Source organism: Leptonotus elevatus, chromosome 3, assembly GCF_054856555.1.
Source record: "Leptonotus elevatus isolate MCC_2025b chromosome 3, RoL_Lele_1.0, whole genome shotgun sequence".
NCBI classification, from domain to species: Eukaryota; Metazoa; Chordata; class Actinopteri; order Syngnathiformes; family Syngnathidae; genus Leptonotus; species Leptonotus elevatus.
In genome coordinates, this window is record NC_141241.1 from 2,791,193 (window position 1) to 2,815,519 (window position 24,327).

At 41.5% G+C, this 24,327-nt stretch overlaps 1 protein-coding gene across 2 annotated transcripts in view; it reads left to right on the forward strand.

The window, feature by feature from the left end:
• The window catches only part of LOC147176640 (AT-rich interactive domain-containing protein 3B-like), a 79,019-nt gene extending 56,187 nt beyond the window's left edge, over positions 1–22,832 (forward strand). For both annotated transcript variants that reach the window (XM_086072102.1, XM_086072103.1), the window contains exons 5-9: positions 12,850–13,033; positions 14,340–14,599; positions 16,029–16,310; positions 16,389–16,481; positions 18,096–22,832. In XM_086072102.1, the coding sequence (XP_085928228.1) occupies positions 12,850–13,033; positions 14,340–14,599; positions 16,029–16,310; positions 16,389–16,481; positions 18,096–18,292 (1,016 nt within the window). In that variant the 3' untranslated portion in view covers positions 18,293–22,832. The remainder of the gene's footprint in view (positions 1–12,849; positions 13,034–14,339; positions 14,600–16,028; positions 16,311–16,388; positions 16,482–18,095) is intronic.
• Positions 22,833–24,327: the final 1,495 nt, after the last annotated feature.

Genomic DNA, 24,327 nt, shown 5'->3' on the forward strand with positions numbered 1-24,327 from the left:
AAGGTGATGTCTACGAAACTAAGGAAGGGAAAATTTTTGCAGAAACAGTCTAGCAGTTTAGGCGTACAGAAAAAAGGAAATGTAATACACTAGATCCTGCTATTCATGAGGTAGGGTAATTCTTCAAAAGTCACAAATCAACATCAGTCTTCTTTTTTTATTTTTTATTTTTTTATGTAAAACGCCACCTGTTTTGTGAAGCTTAGACGTGATTGGTTGTCATTTTCAGTCGACTGAAAGTGACAAAATGGCCTAACTCTAACCCAAATAGTGTAAGAAGTATCAAATGTACTGTATACATTTTGACTAAATCATTTATAGGATCATCTTTATTTATAAACACAAGGCTTTTGGACTCCAGTAGCTTGTCATTACAATGACAAAAAATAAAAATCCGAGGCAGGGTGGTTTACAACGGTACCAATATTATTATACAGTATGAGTTAGTAGAGGTTGTGAGTTTAAAAAGAAAGGAAACGGGCATCTAGAGATTTTTAATAAGTTTCGAATGTGATTACAGCATGTCGGAGGGATAGTTAAAAACGTAAGCAATTGTTATTATTATGATGTTTTTTATGGTCTCAATATTGTGAATTTCCACCTGGTGTCTGGAACTGTAATGTTTGTTAAAAATCAACCGTCAACCTGACAGGCTGACAAACTTCACGCGTTCCAGTTGCTGCGTATTGCCAGCCCACATCTGCTCGCAATATTTTGACACGCCAACACTAATAAATAGAAGGCGGAGAGTTTCCCCACGAAACACTTGTCAAGCAGATCTCCGGCGCTCTCACAACATCGCAAAAAGACACTTTTACGATCCAGTCGATTTGAAGCTCGGCGGCATGTAAATGTTCCGCGCGTTACACGACAGCGAGTTTTTTTATGACATTCTCCGTTTGAAGTTTGGCCGCGGATGCCGTCGAACTGTACCTGAATTCAGATTTATTGCCATTTTTTGCTCTGAACCAAATTGTAATCGCACACTTTGGCTTCTAATTGTGTCATTATTCGTGGCCTGACAAGCTTCCCCGCAGCTTTGTGAGCAGCTCCTGGTGAAATTTACAACTTCTGACTGTGGTTTGGAGCCCTGCCAGTAGTTTGCACTGCGGACTTGACACGCCGCACAAGACAGCTCCTTTAATGTATCGGCAGGCTTCCTTCTCCCTTTATAATGCATACGAAGGCTGCGCTCCCGCTGCGTTCCGGGGAAAATCAAGTGACTTTATCTACCCGTGTCCGTGTGAGGTTTTTCCCCTTTTGTGTATTTGCCGTTGGAATGGAGAGCAGAAGGATGGTAAATGATCCTCAGAGATGAACAGTCTTGGTTGCATCAGACCCGCTCTTGCGCAATCATATCAAACACTTGCACTGTATTTGCTCATGTCATGTCACCAGAGCACCTTTTGACCACTCTGTAATGAGATGACTTTGTCGTTTTTTGTCTGCCTTCATCTGTGACTGGATGCTTTTTTTTCGTCATATCACATTATTGCAGTTCAGGGATGAAACGTGGAGGCGATTGGCACTGTCAACAGTAATCGATTTAGCGACAAGTAATTGATTATCAAATTAATCGACAACTATTTTAACTCATTTGCTCCCTCCCAAAAACGTAGAAATACATTCTATTCTAAATATTAGCAGTGTCCCAAAGATGTATTTATAATGTTTTTGTTTTTTATGCTAGAGCATACAGAAGGCTTTGATGCAGCCTCTCAACTGAATAGAATGCGTGAAGCAACGGTATTTATTACAACAATGGCCAGCAGGTGGCAGCAGAGTATAAGAAATCAACCAGGGCCATGTTGCAACAAGCTGTTGTCCCCACAGATTTGTGAATAATGATGAAACTTGGCTATATTCTAATGCTAATTGCTGCAAAACGGAAACAGATAGAAATATTTTTTTTTTTCCCCCCCAATGAAAGAAGAGACTAATCTTTCTTTTGGTAGGTTCCATGTTTTCATAGCAATAGAACACAATATTCTGTGGGCCTTGCAAAATCAGTCAAAATCCAGTAAAACAGCCGGGAGCGAAGGGGGTTGCTTCAGTGAAAATGGCTGCCAGTGAATGAGTTAGTGATCAAGTAATCGTTTGGAGCCACTTTTTTTTTTTTTTTTAATGGTCCAAATCTCTGATTTCAGCATATCAACAGTAATTGTTCACTGATTTTTGTGGTCCTTCATGAAAGAAGACTGATTATCTTCTGTGTTTAATCAAAATAAGACATTTGCAAACATCTGTTTTTACTTTGGAAAACGATGACCAAACCGGTAACATAGTATATCAATAACCTTTTCTTTTTTTTATCACTATATTAATACAATGTATGAAATAAACACCAATCACTGGTTAATAAACTGTAATCAGGGGGAAAATGCAATGCAAAATTCTAATTAATCAATTGAATGATAGATTAATCGAAAATAGTTGACAGTGACAGCACTAAAAGGCAATTGATCAGTTCCAATCAGTGGCAGTCCAGGACTCAAAAATCTCATAAATTGGTGCACTCGAAAGTCCAAATACTTCCTTACGTTCGTGCCCTTGCAGGCGGGAAAGTCGCAAGTGCACTTTTCAGCAGCATCTAGCATGAAGACGCTCCCAAATGTGCACAATTTTCTATTACAATTTTAGTAAATCGCAAATTTGTTGGTGTTCATGTTATCTTGCAGTGATAAAAAAAAAAAAAGAGGGAAAAAAAGTGCTTTAATGTATTTTAAGGGGCAGCAGTGTTTTTCTCTTGAACGCCGATTTTGACTTGGCTGGTGGCTCTGAAACGATGAACGCAGGTCGACTGCATCGACTAACAGAATATGGACTTAATTAGATGAGCGTCCCTCAACAGTGTGCCCCCAACCCCCTTGTCAGCTGTGGCTTAGGACACGTGCTTAGAATAGCAATGCATCTCTAGTGTAGCGTTACATCGAACCTACCTTATGTGGCGCGTGCACATCTTGAACACTTGATATGAATTGCTTGCTTGGACTAAAGATAGCAAATTCCACACACTCCAGGCTTTTTTACCTTTTATGTCTCTGAGCGTACATTCAAAATAAAACAAACATCCCGCCGGCGTGTACGGCGAGGACGTGACAATATGCTGCCCCTCACCTGACATGTATAAACCAAACAGCCAGGCTCTGCCAGACTTAAAGTAAACTTTTGGCGTGTGCAGACTCTCATTTGTCCTGTCAGTTGATCTGCACCACATCAGAGGAGGCCTCCGACACTACCATCAAGTGTTTTGAAAACTTTTTTTTTTTTTTTACATTTTAACACATTCACTGCCATTGACGACTATAGACGTCAAAAATGTATGTGAAGTATTTCTATTAGTTTCACAATTTTTCATTTCATTACATTTTTTATGAAAACCTTTTATTTTATTTTAACACATTCACTGCCATTGACGACTTTAGACGTCAAAAATATATGTGAACTATTTCTATTAGTTTAACAATTTTTCATTTCATTACATTTTTTATGAAAACCTTTTATTTTATTTTAACACATTCACTGCCATTGACGACTATAGACGTCAAAAATGTATGTGAACTATTTCTATTAGTTTAACAATTTTTCATTTAATTTAATTTTTTATGAAAACCTTTTTTTTATTGTACATTAATAACATATACAATTATCATGATTAAACGGCCCTTATATTAAAAAATTTAAATTAGGCCCGTCAGGCGATTACATTTTTTAAATTGTAATTAATCACATGACTTCACTAGTTAACTAACGATTAATCATAAATGTTATATCTGTTCTAAATTTACAATAAACTTTTTTTTTTCTAGGTTTTCATACTCTTGTTTGCAAAAGTGGATTTTTTTTTTTTTAACTAATAGAAAAAGTTCAAATGAATTTTCGACGTCTATAGCCGTCAATGGTAGTGAATGAGTTAATATCAAGTTTGATTGACATTTGTGGGCTTGATAATCATTTTTATCTTAAAAAACCCCCCAACAATTATTACATGATGACACATCCCTTTTGTTCGGGTGAATGTGGAGGGAAGAGGAAGACACTGTTGCTCTCAGACACTTCCACGGGGCCGAGGGTCTGTTTGTGTTGGCTGACACCTTCCTTACAGCAGTCATCCACGTTTTCTCCTCCCCCATCCTCACTAGTTTTTTTTTTTTTCACCAGAAGCTGAAAATGCTCCTTTGACCCTCGAACCCCCCCAAACTTATGAGAATTGCTGTTCGCTGGAATTGTGAAGAAAAGTGTCAGATAATGTTTGTCCTTTTTTGACTGTTTTTGATTCAGTTAAAGCTCACGGTGTTCGCTTGCGGCTGGCTGGGTGAAACATTCATTTCCAGTCTGTCACGAGGATGTAACTCAATTATTATAAAAGAATATTGCAAAAATTGCCCATCGTGTAACATCAGGGATATTTAATTTCATCAGGGGGCACCCAATTGATTTATTATGGAAGCCCTTTAATGGGAGCAGCTGTTTCCTGCTATAAAAAAAAGAAGAAGAAAAAAAAGGTCAAGGGTCAAATTAAATGACCTTGTTCCTTCTTTTTTGGCCACAAATTGAGATAGAAGGCTGTAGTGTGAGGAGTCGAATGTAATTATTTTATTTAGGGCTGCAGCTAATATTATTTTAATAATTGATTCATCTGTTCTGTTGTTGATGAATTGATGACTAATTTGATCCATAATATGTCGGCCATATTGTGGTTTGTTGTTGATTTCCAAAGTAAAAGTAGTAGTTGCAAAATGTGTCAAAAGCTTGAGGGGCTACTCTGATTGGTCATTTTTAGTGGAGGAGAGCTTCTGAATTTCTTCTTCTTTATTTTAACTTAACTTATTTGTGTTATTGGGGCCATTAAAAAAAAAAAAAATTTTATTAAATTTTTTTTTATAGAGACCTGAAAATGGCTTTCTGTCTCCAAATCCAGTGATGAGGTCCGTTAATTTGTCTCTTATTTGAGTAGACCTTTTCCAGGTCGCTTTATTTTTCAAACGTTGTCAAATTGACTAATGTTCCGGCATGTGTTCATGATTGTGATATACTCGCATGTGCAGACTTCCTCCCTTTTCGCAATGTTTTTCTGTGTTACTTTAGACTGAAACATTTATGTCACTGTTTTTAGTTACGTGCCAACAACATTTAGTCTCAACAAGAACAATTTTATGAGACTCATTTTCAGATGTCACCAAAATGCAGCCGTGCTTTTTGAAACGTTCGATGACGCAACGTTGACAAAATCATTCGCGTTCACAAACGGCTACAAAACCGACTGCCGTTCTCAAGTGAATGTTACCCACGCAGATTTTGAAAAATATGTTTTTTTACTGTTTTGACAGGGATGATTGTGTGGTTGAAGTTAACGCTTTGAGAAATGTTTTCATAAGTTTGTGCTTTCCGTCTTCTGAGTTGCGATTGTCGCCAGTCAGTTTAGACGAGGCGTCTCAAACTCAATTTATGTCAGGCCTGCTGGAGATAATCTCCGTGTGTCTGGGCCGCATCAATTTTTTCACAAAAAAAGTGTTCAAAAGAAGTACAATTAATCTAATCGTCTCAATCTTTAACTCATTTGCTCCCAAAAACGTATAAATACGTTCTATTTTAAGAGTCCCAAAGACGTATTTGTTTTTTTAAAGTTTTTTTTTTAATGCCAGAGCATGCATAAGGCTTTGATTCAGCCCCTCAACTGCAAAGAATGGTGGTAGAAATGGTAGTTATTACAAAAACAGCCAGCAGGTGGCAGCAGAGCAAAAGAGATCAACCAGGGCCATGTTAAAAAAAAAAAGCAAATTTACCCACAGATTTGTGATGATGAAACTTAGCTATCTTCTAATGCTAATTTCTGCAAAACGGAAACTGATACAAATGTACTTTTTTCATGATGAAAGAAGAGACTCTAATCTTTCTTTTGGTAGCTTCCATGTTTTTATAGCAATAGAACACAATATTCTGTGGGCCTTGCAAGATCAGTCCAAATCCAGTAAAACAACCAAGAGCGAAGGGGATTCCTTCAGTGAAAATGGCTGCCAGTGAAGAAGTTAAAAACTTGCATGTCACATAGCGAGCCACAAAATATCATCCGGTTGGCCTCAAATGGCCCCGGACCGCAGGTTTGAGGCCCCTTGTTTATACCTTCTCAGTTTTTGAAAACAATGCATTTTTCAGTGTTTAGACAGGAACGATCACACATAAACAAGCGACCAAAAGGGAACGTTTTTTTACTTGAGATTGTCCCACAATCTGGTTTTAGATATTTTGTGGACTTGAGTGAAATGTCTTTTCCACTTCCATCAACGCCGCCTATCTGCGTGTCTCCATCTGCGGTCGCTCTCCCTATCATTACCAGTCTAGCCACTGGAGGGCTTCAACCGTGGGGCAGAGGAAGGACCCACTCGGGGAGTGGTCCGGGGGTGCTCAAAGCGACCCCTGACCCCCGGTGCCATTAATCACTACGCTCCTGATGGCCGTGTCCCTGGGGGGAAATCAGTCCGGGGCAAAGGATGATGGGAGGTGAAGCCTGCAGCCAATTACAGATGGGCCGGGAGCAGCTGAGTGGACAGATCAGGGCTTTATAAGGGAGATGAAATGAGTACCGGCTCGCCATTCGAGCCCAACGGGGCTGCCGTCCTTCTTTTCTTTTCTTTTTTTCTTCCCCCCCCCCCGTCCTTCCTTCTCAATGCCACGTCATCAACGACACTCCCCACCGACAGTGCTGGCCAGTAAAAGGAGCAGACGGAGAAGTCGGAACAATTACAAGGGGCAGACATGGCCGCCCGTGATGAAAGCGCACTTGGCTGTGCTGGGATCAAAAGAGGTGTTTGCGACCCGTCCAATTAGGCTGCTTGGAGTTAAACGGTGCAGATGTTGCGCACCAAAGGCAAAAGCGGCTTTGTTGACTTTCCGGACACAGCTGTTGCGAATGGGGTTTAAATAAATAAATAATACCGAATGATGAAAGGGGAAGTCAACCATAAACATTTCTTGAAAATAATATATGTGACCTCGCTGTTTTTATCCATGTGCGGGGGGCGGCCATTTTGCCACTTGCTGTCGACTGAAGATGACATCACAGTTGTTCAGGGCTCAGGCAAGGACCAATCACAGCTCACCTGTTTTCTGAAGCTGAGCCGTGATTGGTTGTTACCTAAACAAGTGTGATGCAGGGTTATTATAGTTTGGGAATTTTCATTTTAGTTAGTTTTTGGTTTTATTTTGTGTGTCGTTTTTTAAATTCAGATAGTTTTCATTTGTTTTCAGGGTGGTTCTGTTAGTTTTTATTAATTAATGCTTAGCTTTCGTTTAGTTTTAAATAAAATGTTTTTTTTACTTGTGCCAATATTTAAAAAAAACACCATGGTAAAAATAAATCTACTTAAAAACACATTTAAAATCATTCCCAAAGGCTCATGCAATAAATTAATTGCCAAAGACTAAAACAAATAACATTTTCACTATAATTATAGTTACAGTAATTTCTGGACTATAAGCCACACCCGACTGTAAGCCGCAGGTGTTTTTAATGTTAGCGCACCGGGTTCCCGCTTTTTTCCCCATAATGAGGATGCAAATTGTCTCGCTCTCGTTCTCTCTTCTACTGTATTTGGGCTCACTTAGTTTGTTTTGCTCTGCCTGACGCTCTTACGCTTTCTTTATAGTGTGCCCCCTTGTGATCTGATGGAAAAGCTGCACCTTTATTAGCCGCAGGGTTGAATGCAAGTGAAATAAGTAGCGGCTTAAAGTCCAGAAATTACTGTAGTTTTAGTTTTGTAAGCATAAAATGTAGTTTCAGTTAGTTTTCGTTTTTCTTTTATTTTGCTAACGATTTTTTTTTTTTTTTTTTGACTTTTAGTTGCTGTGATGTCATTTTCACTTTGGCCGCCTTCTGATATTGATAAAAACTGCTGGATTTTACTGCTCATATTCCACTAACACAATATTAACTAATTCACTGCCATTGACGGCTATTGACGTCAAAAATTAATTTGAACTATTTCTATTATTTTAACATTTGTTCCCACTTTTGTTAGCAAGAGTATGAGAACCTAGAATTTTTTTATAGTACATTTAGAACAGATATAAAATTTGTGATTAGTCGTGAGTTAACTAGTGATTTCATGCGATTAATTACAATTACAAATTTTAATCACCTGTCGCCCCTGATTTTTAATAATCTTTTTTTTTTTTTTTTTTTTTATGAATTCATGGCAGTGAATGAGTTAACCAAGATTTTTGGGGGGGTTGACTTCCCCTTTAAAGGTGTTCGCACCCCACTGAAATGTGAAACTTTTTGTGTTGACTAATTAATGTCGTCTAAGGTTTCAAACGCAGCCCCGCACCACTTAGGATAGACACAAAATTAAGTCGGGACAGTAAGCGGCGGCCAGGCATCAAGCCCTGCCGCGCATAATTTGCCCACCCACTCAAATGTTTAAATTGCCGTTTTAATACAAAATGAACACGCCATAAAAATATGTACCCAAAAATATGATCGCAAAAAGACTTTGTTTCAAATTGACCTTTCAGATAGTTTGCATTTGATGCCAAAGGGGTGACGGGGCTGTCGTGACTTGGATGCTTTTCATGAGACGACAGCGCCACACCATTGACCGCCGTCGTGCTTTAAAAACACATCTGTCTTTGTACACGTGAAGCGCGACGCTAGCTGTTTGCGACCTCACGAGCAGCTGGCCAGGCCACCGCCACGTCGGTGGGGGCAGGGCGGGGTTGCGGGGGCAAAGCGCTCTTGTGTCATTTGTTGTGGGCTCATTGTTGCGGGCGTGAAAACATGGCTTCCTGCTGACCTGCACTTTAATTCACACATCAATAACCCCTGGCTGACCTCTGACCCTGCCGCTTGCACTAATTGTTTGATGCGGGGTTGATGCCGCATCAAATATGTGACGGACAAGCACAGCCGACGCTTTTTGATCCGCCTTCTGGAAACGTGGCAAAAAAACGACAATAGCCACGTTTGGAGTCATCCACTTGCGTCAAGTGCCCTGCAAGCGCTTGCGTTCCTTGTGATGTTACTTCTGTAGTCAAAGCTAGTGAAAGGAAAAATGTAGGACCAAACGTTTTCTTTCTCGATGAAAGAAGCTAGATTGGCTAAACGCCGTCATCTGTGGGTCTTGAAAGATGAATAATCACCTGGCGTCAACCTTGTTGAATATGTAATTGTATCAGTGTCTGTTTGCAAAGGAAGCCGGCGCTGTTGTTTTGCCTCACGTTAACTGGCTTTGCAGATTAGACCAATGTTTCCCGCCGCAACGTTTATCTGCAGCTTTGGCCTGCCAAGCAGCATCAACATCTGTATGGCAGGCTTCTGTCCCACCAGATACTTTTGCCAGTGCTCTACATTTTCTCGGTTTTCTATTTCAGAATACCTTTGTTGACTTTACTTTTTTTTTTTTTTTTTTTTTTTAAAGCAATTCCCCCCATTGGAAATAATTCCAGTTAAACTGTCACCGTGGGTCAGATTGACATGTCAGCTCTACATTTTCTCCGCGTCTGACATCTTACGCGTGCTTTTTTTTCTCTTTTTTCTACACCCTGACAACCGACTCCCATTCATTCCATTGAGCTCGTATCCGCTATGACCTGCTGTACGCGCCCCATTGTTGACGTCTAGAATGAGGAAAGAGCAACGCCAGAAAATGCTTTATTGCCATCGCTTCACATGACAACATGTGAGCAGGCATGTAAACATGAGCTCACTTACACCGGCCTCGCGCTTGTACATCTGTTTGCGTTTGCCATTTAGCCATTATTACCTTGGTGTTTACATTATGACCATCTTGTAAAAAGGGAAAACTATTGGGCCAATTTCCATTCCCACAAGCCAGCAGAAATGATTGAGAATGCAAATCAATATCAAGTGCAAGGATTCATTTTGTGCATTTTTTTCACAAAATCAACTCACTCAAAATGTTAATATATATATATATATATATATATATATATATATCATACCAAATCCACACAAAAAAATATTAGGCCTAATTCTGTTGTAGTATATAGGCCAATATAAAACCTGGTGTTAACGCAGCTAAGACATGTCTGCCGTCTAGTGGTGAACATTGATATTACAACTTAAAACTACAGTCGATGCATATTCGCAGTTCGACCACACCTGCAAATTTATTTCTTTTAATTAATTTCTTTTTTTCTTTTGCAAATGAGGGTTTTTTTCCTTTCCTTTTTTCCTGAACTTCTTCCCCCGATTATTACAAATTTTTCATGGAAAAAAATATTGAATGTTTATCAGCATTTTTAAAAGAATTGTTCTGATAATTTTTTTTAAACAAATATATACTTTTTGGCCAGGGGGAATTAATCAAAGGCTATTTCAGTGTGTGTTTTGGCCTGTGAGCCGCCAGTTTTCCCGTCCCTGGTCCAGAACTCGCGTCCAGCTCAGAATTTGACTTCCTGTTCTGAGGCAGGTCCGTTTGCCCGCGTAGCCCCCGTTGCACGTGTCTTAAAGACATGTTGCTCAAATGAATCAAGGCTAATCTGGGCGGCCTGATCGCCGCTATTCGCCAAAGTCATTAATGAGTCCAATTCCAGGTTAAGGGGGCTGAAGGATTGACGGGAATTAACCGGGCAGGGCGACTCTGCATACGAGTGGCGCTGTGTGTGCGCCTCGGGTGTGTGGATTTACTGCCGCAATCCTCTAAATGAGCTTCATTATACTGGACTATCCTGCAGGTTCCACCCACTGCTGTCCGTGGATTAGCAGGTTGCTGCGACTCGCCCCACCCCCTCCCCCCACCCTGTGATTCTCTTACATAGTGCCACAACAATTTGTATGTCTTTTATCTCTATTTTCAGTCTGCGATTTAAAATTGAACCCTTTCAAGACCCATAGATGGTCCCAGTGGACATGACATATTCACGTCTAAACCAATAAAACGCATCATTTGGATGATGTCAACACTTTGGGTTCACGATTGGATCTTAACTAACCAATCCCAATCCCAATTGATTTGCATAATGTTCATGTTAAAAATGTTGCATATAAGCTTGGTAAGTTTACAACACGCTACAGCCATATTATCCTGGCGTCTACTATAAAAACTGAAAACATGAGATAACCCCCCCCCCCCCAAAAAAAAACATTCCATGGTGTCCTTATGTGGGAAAAGAGTCCAAATCAGCAACAAAAATAAATAAATAATGAAAGAAATTTTAGCCAGCAGAAAAAAATGCGGGTCTGAAGGGGCTACAAAATGACTTTTTTTATGTACCACAAAAAATTACTACAAAATGGAAAATCATGTCACAAGACTGAATTGGTTGGGTTTACATGACCCTAACGTTTGGTCACAAGCATTAGTAAACATAACAATCATTCTAGATCACGACTACCATCCATCAGCAATATTATAACATGGACATTTATGTATTGTTTCGGGCACATGTGTCAAACTCAAGGTCCGGGGGCCAAATCTGGCCCATCACATCATATTGTGGCCTACTGAAGCAAATAAAGTGCATCTACGTTGTTTTCCTGCTAAATTGGTTTCTTATTTTCATTTCATTTTTCATTCAGGAAATAAAGCATTTTTTTCTTTCTTTCAATTTTTAACAAACATGACATACTTTTTCTCCTCACCATATCTCTTCTAAACAAAGTGAACAATAGTTGCTTAACATTGTTTTTATTAACAGGATCAACCACGGGGCAGTTGTGCAATATGAATGTGATAATATGATGATTTGACTGTACATCAATCATTCTCAAATATATATATTTTTTGCCATACTAGAATAAAGTGTAATTGCTCATCTGCTACAGTAGGTGGCAACGGCGCTGTCAGGCATATTAGCTCCTCTGCAGAGGTGTATTTACAACAATTTTATAGAGTTGGAGGGGGTTGGGGGCCGAAGAATTGGCTTTTTCCGGTGGGGTGGATAATGAAGTAACAAAAAGTAGTTGAGAGTCATAACAGCCCTCTGATGAAAACTATCTTGTAACCATGTGAGTTTGACATGCCTTGTTTAGAAAAACAAAAGTGTGACTCTTAAGGAGGAAGACGTGACAATTGCTTTTACTGCGTTTGTCTGTCCAATTTCGTCGTTTCCAATCAAATAACAAAACCAGTCAAGAATTGAAAAGAATAAATGACACGCGCTTTGACGCCGCCCTCCTTCACCTCCCTTTCTAACCCCCGCCCGCTGCTCGCCACACGCTCCCTGCAAGCTTGAGTGCAGATAAGCTGTTGACAAGATTAATGCATCTGTATCAAAAGTCTCGAGCCGCTCGGCTTTGTGTTGTTTGCGAATCCCCTTTTCCAGGTCAAGCCAGATTGCATTAACTGGGCTAATATGTTTTCAAGCCAAATTTAACAGGCGTGTAGGACACATGCCGGCCTGCTCGCCACCCTCGGCCCATGCGCTCTTCCCGGGTAATCATTACCATTTTTTTTTCATGAGGAGGAAAAAACACGGCGTTGAATATCATCAGGGTTCCCCCCCCCCCAAAGTTTGATACAAATCTGACATTGGCTAATTCCCGGACTCCTTCAGACATAAACTTCTAGACAATCAGCCCCCAAAGTCAGTTTAACGTCTTTCATGAGTAGAGCCACCAAAAAGTTTGAAAAAGCCTTGCAGGAAAAGATATAGGAAGCTTTGGAGTTATTCCTTATCTGCATGAGATTTTACAGTCGCCCCCCCCCCCCCTCCGTGATTACAAGCCTAAACAATGGAGAACTTGTCTGACGAGTGTGTCACAAATGCATGTGCAAACAAGAAATTCATTGACATTACAACCACGTGACGCCTTTTTCCACTTGATGAGCCAGACTGCGTGGAAAATCATGCATGCTTGCTTTTTTTTTTTTTCCCTTCCTACGCCAGGAACCCCGGTCAACCGTATCCCCATCATGGCCAAGCAAGTGCTGGATCTGTATATGCTGTACAAGCTGGTGACGGAGAAGGGAGGCCTGGTGGAAGTCATCAACAAGAAGATCTGGCGAGAGATCACCAAGGGACTCAACTTGCCCACTTCCATCACCAGCGCCGCATTCACCCTTCGCACACAGTAAGACACACAAAATGGCCGACAACAAACAGTCAGTTTTGAAGTGATTTGCTGTTTATGTGTCCCAAAAACCCTCAAACTCGATCGCTAGCAATCCCTGAAAAGTTTGATCAATTTAGACGCTAATCTTAGCTTTTGCCTAACAAAAAAAAGTCTCAAGGAGCCATAGCCAAAACTGTTTTGGTTTGAAGCAGCCATTTTGAGTGAATTCCAGGGGGTCTGACTTTGACAGTTTTACCCATTGACTTTAAACTGGCCATACATGACTATCACGACACAACGCGCAAAAAAAGACATGTCCAGAACAATTTCCGGGGCTTGTACTTTGACAAACTCTCCCAAATGAGCCCCAATTGGAAGCGTCCTTGACAGATGGGCGATGGTAAATTTGCGATGCAAGATTTCAAAGTCATAGTTGAACCATTTGGAGGATTCACCGCCGAGTCATTGCCGTTTTACAGCTTTCATAATGCAACATCTCGGCTTTCGTTTCCTTTCCTAGCAGTTCCATTGCAATGCGGGATGCGTCAAATGTTCTCACAAACCACATAGTGCACGACCCTCGTTACCCCAAACCAGCACGTTTGTGTTTGTAAACATGCCATTTCTCTCCTCCGCCGAGCCACTTTACTTTCTCACATCCATTCCCCCCCCGAGTCCATTACATCACTTTGATCGATCCCTATCGATTTATTGAGCCATTGGTCGGGTTCAGAGTTCACCGGGACTAAGGCGGTCTGGCTGCTTGAGTGACAGCTTGAAGCTGGAGAACGCTCCAGTCTTGCGCCGCCGCCGCCGCCGCCGCCGCCGCCGCCGCCGTGCGTGTAGAAAAGCTGCAATGGACTGTCACACACCACACTGTCCGCTAATAAGGATGCCCTAATGAAGCCTCATGTATTTTTAATGTGCTCCGCAGGCTCTATCTAATGGATGCCGGGGCTCTTAGCGCCGTATTGATCCGCCGTGATGCAGTCAGCATACATAATACTGCATGTTCATTTTAACGTGCCTTCTAATGGCAGAGAAAACGCTGGAGCTGTGACTGTGCATTTACTCCATGACGTCAGCGCAACACTCAGCATGTTTTGTACACTTAGACGCACCGCAGTCTCCTCTTGGCTGCAGCGCTGCCCTCGGTCTCCTCTCCAATAAACAATGGAGGCTGTCCTGTTTTTACTTCTGGACTACTGGAAGGAGAAATAAAGTGCAGGCTGTGGACTAATAAATACGACACGCACTATTAGCCGTAATCTCCTCGAATCTATTTGAACTCAAGGTCCACTTGAAATTTCGTATCTCGTTTCAGGTACATGAAGTATTTGTACCCCTACGAGTGCGAGCGTAAGGGCCTTAGTACTCCGAGCGAACTCCAGGCCGCCATCGACAGCAACCGGCGCGAGGGCCGCCGCCCCAGCTACAGCAGCAGCCTCTTCCGCTTCTCGCCGTCGCCAAGCACCGCCCCCCACATCCTCTCGCCTCCCAAGATGCACCTCTCCGCCATCGGGCCCGGCACCTCTGCCGCCCTCAACGGCCTGCATGGCTCGCCGGGGTGCCACCTGAAGAAAGGTAATGGAAGCGTTACGCGTACGCTCGCTGGACACAACATTAGGTACACCCGCACCAGCTGAGATGTATAGAAAATCTGTCTAAGCAAGAATAACATCCTTACTTTTGGTGTAAATTTGGCATTGTCTATGATTTGGGTCATACGGAGAGCTGTTTGTAATAATACGAGCATCGAATTAAAAGTCCATAGTGGTTGTTTATGATGTCGTTTGATTCACAGTGAGAGTATGGGTGTTGACCAGATATAGAGAAATGGCTCCCCCTGTTGTCCATTTGAAGTAACTGCAGGCCGTCTTTCTTGCAGCTCAGTACTACTACTTCTAATAATGTGTTCACTACTGCTGGGAAAATGGGAAACATCAGTCAAAAGTAAAATAAATAAAACATTGCCAACTTTCAAGTGGATTTGTATGTGGAAGAGAGGGAGAATTTTTTTTTTTATGTGATTGAAAGGAAATTTCTTCCCAGTTTTATAGAAGGTGGCGTTAAAGGGATGGAAAAAAAGGTCAACAACAAAAAATCTGTACAATATGTTCTATGCAGCCTTAACACAATATTCTGATTGATTTTGTAGAAAATGAATTAAGCAGAGAAATCCACCCATTTTATCCATCTCATGAAGCGGCCATTTTGCCTTGTACAGCCACTGGCTGTCGAGTGAAAATGACATCACAGTTGCTTTTGGCACAGGTCTCGACCAATCACAGCTCTGTTTGCAAACGTCACATGACCAAATTCAGGTGAACTGTGATTGATCGTTACCTGAGCCCTGTGATGTCATTTTCACTTGACAGCTAGCGGCAAAATGGCCGCCCCCCGGGATGGATAAAAATGAGTGGATTTTTATACTTAATTCATATTCCACAAACACAATATCAATCAGAATGCCATGTTTAGGGCTACATAAAATATATTGTGAAGAAACAAAATTTAATTTAATGTGCCTTGCAGTTGAACTTTGAAGTTCCAGTACTTTATTATGTAATATGAACCTTAGTGATGTGGCCATATCACTGTTAAGTCCTCAGAAGGCCAAATCGATTGTTATTGGGCTTTTTGGTATTAAAAATGGCTTCTATTTAGTTTTGCGTGACTATGCCCACCTCTCCATATTTACACCTAACTGACAAATATGCACGCCAGTGTTTTTTTCATCATGACACTTGGTCACTTGTGTAGTGTGCGCGGTATGCGTGTCCAGGTGTGGCGTGGGACTTGGAGCAGCCCAGTCTGCCTGGGGCAAACGTGAGGGCCTTGATTAATAACACGCTTCCCACGCCGCATTAACTTTGAAGACCCCCGTTGGCACGGCGAGGTTCCCGTTGAGGACTGTCATTACCACAGGAATGCGAACCTGCTGTCAACATTAGGAGAAGCAATCACGGTGCCGAGAGTAGCGATTGACGAGGTGATTTTCCCCCCATTCCAGATGAGCTGACCCCCTCCATCATGGCGGCCCGGCCCTCCATGGCCCTGGCGCTGGGGCACCAGCAGGTGGCGGGCCTGGCGCGCGCCGCCACGCTGGAGCAGCTCCGAGAGAAGCTGGAGACCACCGGGGGCTGCGTGGCCGAGGGCCCCGAGAGGAAGATGGCGCGTCTGGCCGAGGAGCAGCAGCGTCTCATGCAACAAGCTTTCCAGCACAACCTGCTGGCCATGGCCTCACAGATGCCCATGAACCTGCGCCTCGGAGCCCCCGCCGTCACCCCCAGAGGTCGGCAACCTAACCGCCGCTAATCGCCAGACGGGAACAATGAATGAGCAGTGGTGTGTTTATTTATTTTTTTCCCAGATGAGAAGCAGCAGGACATGTCCCTGAGCATCTCCACCAATGGCAACGCCAGCATCACCGTCTCTGTGGAGGTCAACGGCACGATGTACTCAGGTGGGCGACACCTTCGTGAACTTTTTGTCACAGGGTTATCACAGTTTTGGAATTTTCATTTTAGTTGCTTTGTTTTTTTAAATTTAGTTCGTTTTAATTAGTTTACAAGGTGGTTCTGTTTTAGTTATTTAAAAAAATGCTTAAGTTTAGTTTTAGTTAGTTTCAGTTAATTTTTTTCAATATTTAATAAACACAATGGATGAAAAATTAAATGAAAAAAGTAACGCATTTCTTACCTAGCGTTGCACTTCGGCTGAGTTAAATGAAAACGCAGGCAAGACGGGCCAAAAGTCAAGCACACAAATTTGTCATTGAGAAGCGACGTCATCTGAAGGTGCTTTTCTATTGGCTGCTGCTCAGTGACGTCACTTCTGGTTGACACTTTCAAACGTCCTTATACCAGTTAATATTGAAGTAAATATACTTCAAATCACATTTAAAATCATCCCTAAACGCTCATGTTTTAAATTAATTAGGCATTTTCGCTGTAATTATATTTCGTTTTGCAAACATAAAATGTAGTTTCAGTTAGTTTTCGTTTTTTTTTTTAAAGCATTTTTTCGTTTTTATTTTATTCTGTTAATGAAATTGTTTTTTGAATATGATTTAGTTTTTTTTCGTTAATTTTCATTCACTAATATAATCTTGCTTTTGTCACAAAAAGTTACATTGTGTTCTATATGTATTCAAGTTCTGCTTTATAAAATCCAGATTTGCTTTTTTTTTCTGCCAAATAAAGACAGACAGACAAAAGGAAGTGGTTGGACTTTCTGCTTCAGACGAAAACTCTTAAAACACAGGTGTCAAACTCGAGGCCCGGGGGCCAGATCTGGCCCGCCACATCATTTTGAGTGGCCCGCAAAAGCAAATTATGCGCATCGACTTCATTTTTCTTGCTAAAATAACCACATTTCAAATTGCCGTCGCATTTTAAAACGATATTAAGTATTTTATAATGACTGGCCTCTGATTTCAAAACTAGTCTTATTTTTTTTGTATACAATATTTAATATGAGTGGATGATATATTTATTTGGCTTCACAAATATAACGGCCTTCCGAAGGAAACCATAGCTGGGTAGTGTAAATGCTGGGCTGTTTAACTTATAGGTAGCTGTTCCTGCATTCCCCTCAACAATGTGAATAATGTCGATGTTGTGTTTGGGGGGGGTGGGGGGGGGTCGATCTTTCTCTAAGACTCGCACTCAAGGCTGTTTACTGGATATGAATACACGGCTATCATTAGCGCAAAACTAGAAAAGGGTCAACCGTATTATCCACAACGGATGTGACGTCATGCCAATAGGTCCACAAGATGATGGGAAACAACTACTTTTGTCCAAATGAAGCTCCTCAGCCCATTTTAAAATAGTTTCTCGGCACTGTGATGCCACAAGATGGCAGCAAAGTGCAAGTTGAGTGTAAACGAAGTTCAAATGCAAGGAAGAAAGCTAAAAGTTAGCGAAATACTTTCACAACCAATGTGTTCAATGCGCCATTTTTTGTTTTGTTTGAAGTTTCCCACGGACAACGAAGAGTAGAGCCGTATTCAAGTGTCGCGTCTTACGTTGAAAGCGGCCATTTTGTTGATGTGCTGATTTGTGGCGTGTTCCAGGAACCCTGTTTGCCCAGAAGGCCGGGGGCTTGCTGGGGCCGACCGTGTCGGCGGTGTCGGCCGCCGCCTCAGCCTCCACCAGCGCCGGCTTTGGCTTCTCGGCGCCTGCGAGACACGCCCTCAGCCCCACGTCCTCTTCCTCCTCCTCTTCCAAGGGGCCCGGTTCGGCCGAGCCGGCTTCCAACGGGTCTCCCTAACCGGTCCCTTCCTGATGGGCGGCGCCCCCCCCCCCTTTCACCCCCCCCCCCTTAACATCCCCCCTCTCTCCCCCCAGGCCCCAGCCCAGCATGAATATTCTGTCCCGTGAGAAAGATTACAGACTGTTGCACAACAAATACCTCATAAAGCCTGTCCACCTCTTGGCTGTCCAATCATGAACACAAAAGCCCGAGAATAGAACATGACAACACAACTATGCATTTCACACACACACACACACACACATACACACACATAAACTCATGCTAGACACAATCAGCGCAGCCAAAAACCCACTGACAGGCATCGTCACAACTGAACTTGAAAACAATTTTTTTTTTTTTTTGCCATTTTGTCGTCTTTATTTTTGATTTTGTGTTTTTAGAGTGATTTTTTTTTTTTCGCGCTCTTTTTACATACCTCAAATCACCCAACCTGCAGTGGTGTCTTTTTACCTCAGGAGCTTGATCATATTTAACCTCAATTATTTTTCTATGCTGTTTTTTTTTTGTTTTTTCTTTCTTTCTTTTTGAGTCGGGTATTTTTTTCCTCGAGCGGAGGACGGGACGCCGTAGATCGGCACGGGTGATTGAAAGAAAAGAAAATACCTCACGGTCCATCTCGTTGAAGAGGGGTGGGGGTGGGGGGGGCGTCTCACGTCGGAAATGTGCGACGGAACAGATGGGACGCTGCCCCCCGCCCACACGTTGGACCATCCTCAAAATAGAAAATGGCGTCCCTCTCTCAGGAAGTTGGGGAGAGAAATCAAACGTGCTCCCGCAGACCCCACGGAAGAACTTGAAAAATACCTCATGAGACTCTCCGAGGAGAGCTACATTGCATATACCTCATTGGGCGGCCATGATGGAAGACATCCTCGGCCGCTATAACCCCCCCCCCCCAAGAAGTGTGAACTGACAGACAAAATGGCTGCTGCTGCTGCTGCTGCTGGTTTTTGCAACACACACCTCAATGCTCTTGTTTTTGTTTCGTTTTTCCAGTTGTACCACTTTTCCCGGGGGGGGGGGTCTTTTCACAATTAGGCCTCGGCTCGGAATGTCGTTAAGGGTGTTTCTTAATGCATGCGTACAATCACTTGAAGTTGAACTGATTTTTAGCCTCAGTTTGTTATTGCACAGCTACTAGATACCAAAAAAAAAAAAAGAAAAAAAGAGTGTTCGCTGTTGGTTCCTAATTTAATGTACGAGGCTTTCATGTGGAGAAAAAAAGTATATATTTTTTTTCTGAACACAGTGAGGGCTTGGCTACTTCTTCCCAAAAGGTGGGGAGGAAGCAACCAATATGCCGAACAGGGACTAAATAGTCGCATCAGAGCTGGCGCAGACTTTTACGCAACTAAGCCAAACGCGTGACATCAGTGAAGCATCTGATGAACAAAATGATTGTAGGACAATTGCTTTTCAACGACGACCACATCCTGCAATTGGATTCTTACGACTCGATTAGCATTTCCACTCAAAATACAGTTGCAACTTTTTCAAAAGGTGTCAAATTGTCAGCTTGACTTTTTTACACTGAAGCATTGTGGATATAGACGGGGAAAATACCCGCCATTAAGGAGGTGTTTGCGAACGATGGAATCAGCATTTTATCCTCCTTTGACGCAGAACCCAGTCCAGGCGGGATCATTGAATCAAATCGAACCTGTGAGCGACAACATGACATGAAAAGTGTTTGTCAGCTGGAAAACTTTTAGACGGGTGGCGTGAAGGTGTCGCGATTGTCAAAAGTAGACTTACCCCCCTGCTTTTTATTCCGAAGAGCATCCCCAGAAAAAGGTGGTCACACATTTTTCATAGACGACATTGGCGCATCCGAGTTATGACAGAAGCATTTATCCGCTTTCTCAACAGAAACAAGTGAAGGCAGGACAGAATGAGTTTGATGACATCATTGACAACAAGGGCGGGAGAAGCGGGCGCCACGCGTGAGAACTCCACATTTGTCCTGGCATTCCTTTACTCACAGGCGGCGGGCGTTATGCATCTGTTCCTGCTCGAAAGCTAAGTGGTCATTAGCACAGTTGACTTTGTCCAATCGGTAATAAACAGAGGCGGGAAAAAAATCCCAGCTTGAGTGTAAAAGGGGGCTTGCTTGATGATGAGCCGTTTTATTCATCGTCCTTCTAGTGTTCTATTGTCTTAGTAGTGAGGGGGGAAAAAAAGAGCGTACTAGTAAATGGACCTTAAACTAGTAACTGCTCTCGCATCTTCCCATAAGCGGAATTCGGAATTCTCCCCCCGTTGAGTTTCCACCTTGCGAATGTCACAGTGTGTCCTGCAGAGGGCAGCATTGTCCCATAGAGACTCTGTATATTGTACTACTAGTGACCATTGCTAGACGCTGCCTTAAAACATGTCTGTATTAAATGAATCAATTTTTTAAGGTGGACATAACGCAGACGTCACATTAGTTTGCTATTTATTATGTCTTTTTCTCTACCTAATGGATCTTGTAACCACATGCATCCTTTAGGGCGGCTTTACTCAAAATCTTTTTGGCCAAGAGATGACTATTTGGTGTGTGTGTGTGCGTGCGTGTGTGTGGACGGATGTGTGTGTGCGTGGACGTGCGAGAGCAAGTTCAGCTATGTATGGTATGTAACATACATTAGCATCTTTGGATTTCATGCGGGTCCAGTCTGATTGCTGATTAAGCACCCGGTTCGCTGACAATCCTCCAAAAAGCCGCTTAGGCATATTATCCCGTTTTCTGCAATTTTATCTCGAAAACGTTTTGATAGCTGACGTGTTGCATGCTAATGTGCAGTCGCAATGAGATCACGGCATCATTCGTGTCGCTACAATGTCCTTTTTGCGGACAATCGGACAAAGATGCCTCTTTGACACGTCCTGGGATTTGAACTAGCAACTCTTAACACGAGCTGCCTAGCTCATTCAGAGCCAGCCCAGTTCAAAGGAATCTTTGACGTCTACGGCCGTCGATGGCAGTCAATGAGCTACTGGGTGCTGATGTTATCATTATATCAGTCTGATCAAGTTTTGCTACATACCTTAGCGTCATTAGCATTGCTGACAATCCCTCAAAAAGACACTAGAATCTCTTTGACTTTTTGGGTTTTTAACTAGCAACGACACCCACTAGCTTACTTGCTACGTGCTAATGTTTAAGTCATTATTTGTTCTGCAATACACCTTTGCATAATTAGTACTGGCATACGCCAGTTTGCTGACAATCCCCCCCAAAAGCCATTAGAATCTAAACTGCTCCTGCTAGCTGACTTGCCGCGCGCTAATGTTTGTTATATTTGTCATGCAACTTACCGTAGCATCGTTAGCTTTCAGGAGTTTTACCCCGCTGATAGTGGCTCATTTCCACTTTCCGGAATTTTAACTAGCAACACTTCCCGCTCGCTGACTAGCAGGTGCTAATGTTCACAACAACGATTATACCTTAGCATCATTACTTATTTCCCAATAAACACCAAGATTGTTGACAATCCTCGTAAACGCTACAAGCCTCTCTTTTCCATTTTCTTACGATGCCAACTAGCAACCCTTCTCACTAGCTGACTTGCTAACGTTTAAATGGCGAACGTGTACAAGCACAAGTGAGGCCACTTTTCGCAGACTCTGCGAAACCGTCGCTTATATTCGAAGATAGCTAGCATTGACGTTCAAGGCTAGCTAGCTAAGCGAATGCGGTTATCGTAATGTTTCTGGCGTTGCATAAAAAGTGGTAAAAAGCCCCCCCCCCCCCCAACCCCTTCTTAACACCACAATACCTCAACGCGGCGAGCGTGAACGCTAAAGGTAAACATCAAAGAAGGACGCCGTGCCGCCGCTTGGCTTGAATACTACTTAAGACTGACTTTTTGCTCTTGCATTTTGGGAGTTTTTGTTTGTTTTTGTGGTCAGCAACTGCAGCCGAGCTTACTGTCGCTCGGGAAGCTGTCAAGTTCTGCACATTTGAAAGAGAGACAAGAGAAAAAAAAAAGATTAAATGTGGGGGAGTTAATTGAGCTTTGAGATTGTTTATGAACTAACCTGATCTTTGTTTAAATAAAATGTTTAAAAACCAAAAAAAGATATGAAATGGGGGAAAAAAGCAGGCGCATTATGCAAAATGGTTATCAAATACCTCATTTATCAATTTTCTTTGATGTCGTCTTTGGCTTGTACAATGCTCCGTATATTCATTCAACTGTGGGGTTTGTGCATATTTTTGTACTGTTATTATTACACGGATGTGATGATGATGATGATGATGATGATGATGATGATGATGATGATATGACTTCTATATAAATATATTATAGATTTTTTTTTTTTTCTCTTTGATTCAAACAACAACAAGGAAAAAAGAAGAACGTGGACAAAACGGCGGTGAATGCTTGTTAAAACGTTTGTTTTTTTGTGCTGATTGTATTTAAGAGGAGCACTTTTTGGCAAAGTGGTTTTCACACATTCACTTTTGTTCATATGATTAGTAATATAAAGACGTGGTTCTCAGGGCTTTAAACTTGTATGTCATGATAAAGTTTTACTTTATATCTTACTTCCTGTTCTGTGTCTTTGTTATTTAAAACACACACACACAATTGCATATATTTGTCCGAAACTCCAGACATTTCCCATTTGATGGACAGCTGACTTGTGAGTTTATTTTTAGGTTTACTTTTAATTATTTCTAATAGCATAATGCTTTTTATCCATGTATCCGTTTTATTTCATGGCCACCTGCTGTCGAGTAAAAATGACTTTACAGTTGCTCAAGGCTCAGCTAACCAATCACGGCTTCGCCTCACACAACGCGTGAAGCTGTGATTGGTCATTTCCTGAGCTGAGCAACTTTGACGTTCTTTCAAGTGGCAAAATGGCCGCCCTCTGAGACTGCCAAAAACAAGTGTATTTTGCTTAACTCATATTCCACGAGCGCAATATAAAAATCAGAATGTTGTTTTTAAACCTGTGGGGGTGCATAGAACATATTGTAAAAAAAAAAAAAATGGCCACCATTTTTCAACAACCTTTTTTGACTCCATAATTATTTTAAAATGTAAAAAAGATTCGGGATTTTGCTTAACAAATGTGTTACTTGTTTTTAATATATATATATTTTTTAAAGTCTTTCTAGACTTCATAACCAACATTTTTTTAAATAATTTCTAAAATAAATGCAGTCCTATTTAACTTACCTGACATATTTAATTATTAACTATTAATGTTATAATGACAAAACTTAACATTTATAATGTGCATTGTTTATAAACAGCCACTTCAGTCTGAGTACAACTCACCAATAACTTGTATAATTGGATAGTAAAGAGTTGCATTTTCTTTAAATTTTCACTGAACTTGACTAAAATGAAATTAGCATATATAGTGGCTCAATTACAAAGACTTGTCATTTTAGGGTTCGCTTTTTTTCTTCCCAGGAAGGAAATGATGCATTTAATAAAGTAGATGCCATCGTGGTGTCTTGTTGGAGTAGACAAGGAAATTGGAATTGCTTTTGTAAAAAATAAAAAAAACATAAACGACTAAATGACTTCGGTTTGCATGGACTGAGGTGTACTTGTTTCATTTTAATGTGGCTAAATTGTTCTCAATATTGGTAAACAGCTCAGTGTTTTCTCTCTCTAAATGAAAAATATGTAAAATATAATGCATTATAACCTTTCCAGGTGATGTCTAAACCTTTGACTTTGCATAAGTTGCCGTTAACCAACTAATAAGGAGCAAATAGGCCATTTTCACAACAGGTTTCTAATTTATGCCACTAGGGGGAGCGCGAGATGTAAACATTAATTTAAACGAGACTTCAGTCGAATGTAAACAAAAGTGACTGTCCAACAGAGTGGGTAAAAAAAAAATCATCATGTATCTACCACAAAAGCACGTATATTTGAAAACGTCATTTAATAATGCTTTAGTGGGTAAAGTGTTTGTGCGTGTGTGCGAGCGAGCGCGTGAACGTGACGTTTTATTTTCCCTTATTTTGAAATCCTGCACAGGAAGTGTCACGTTTCTTCACGTGACGGCATAAATGT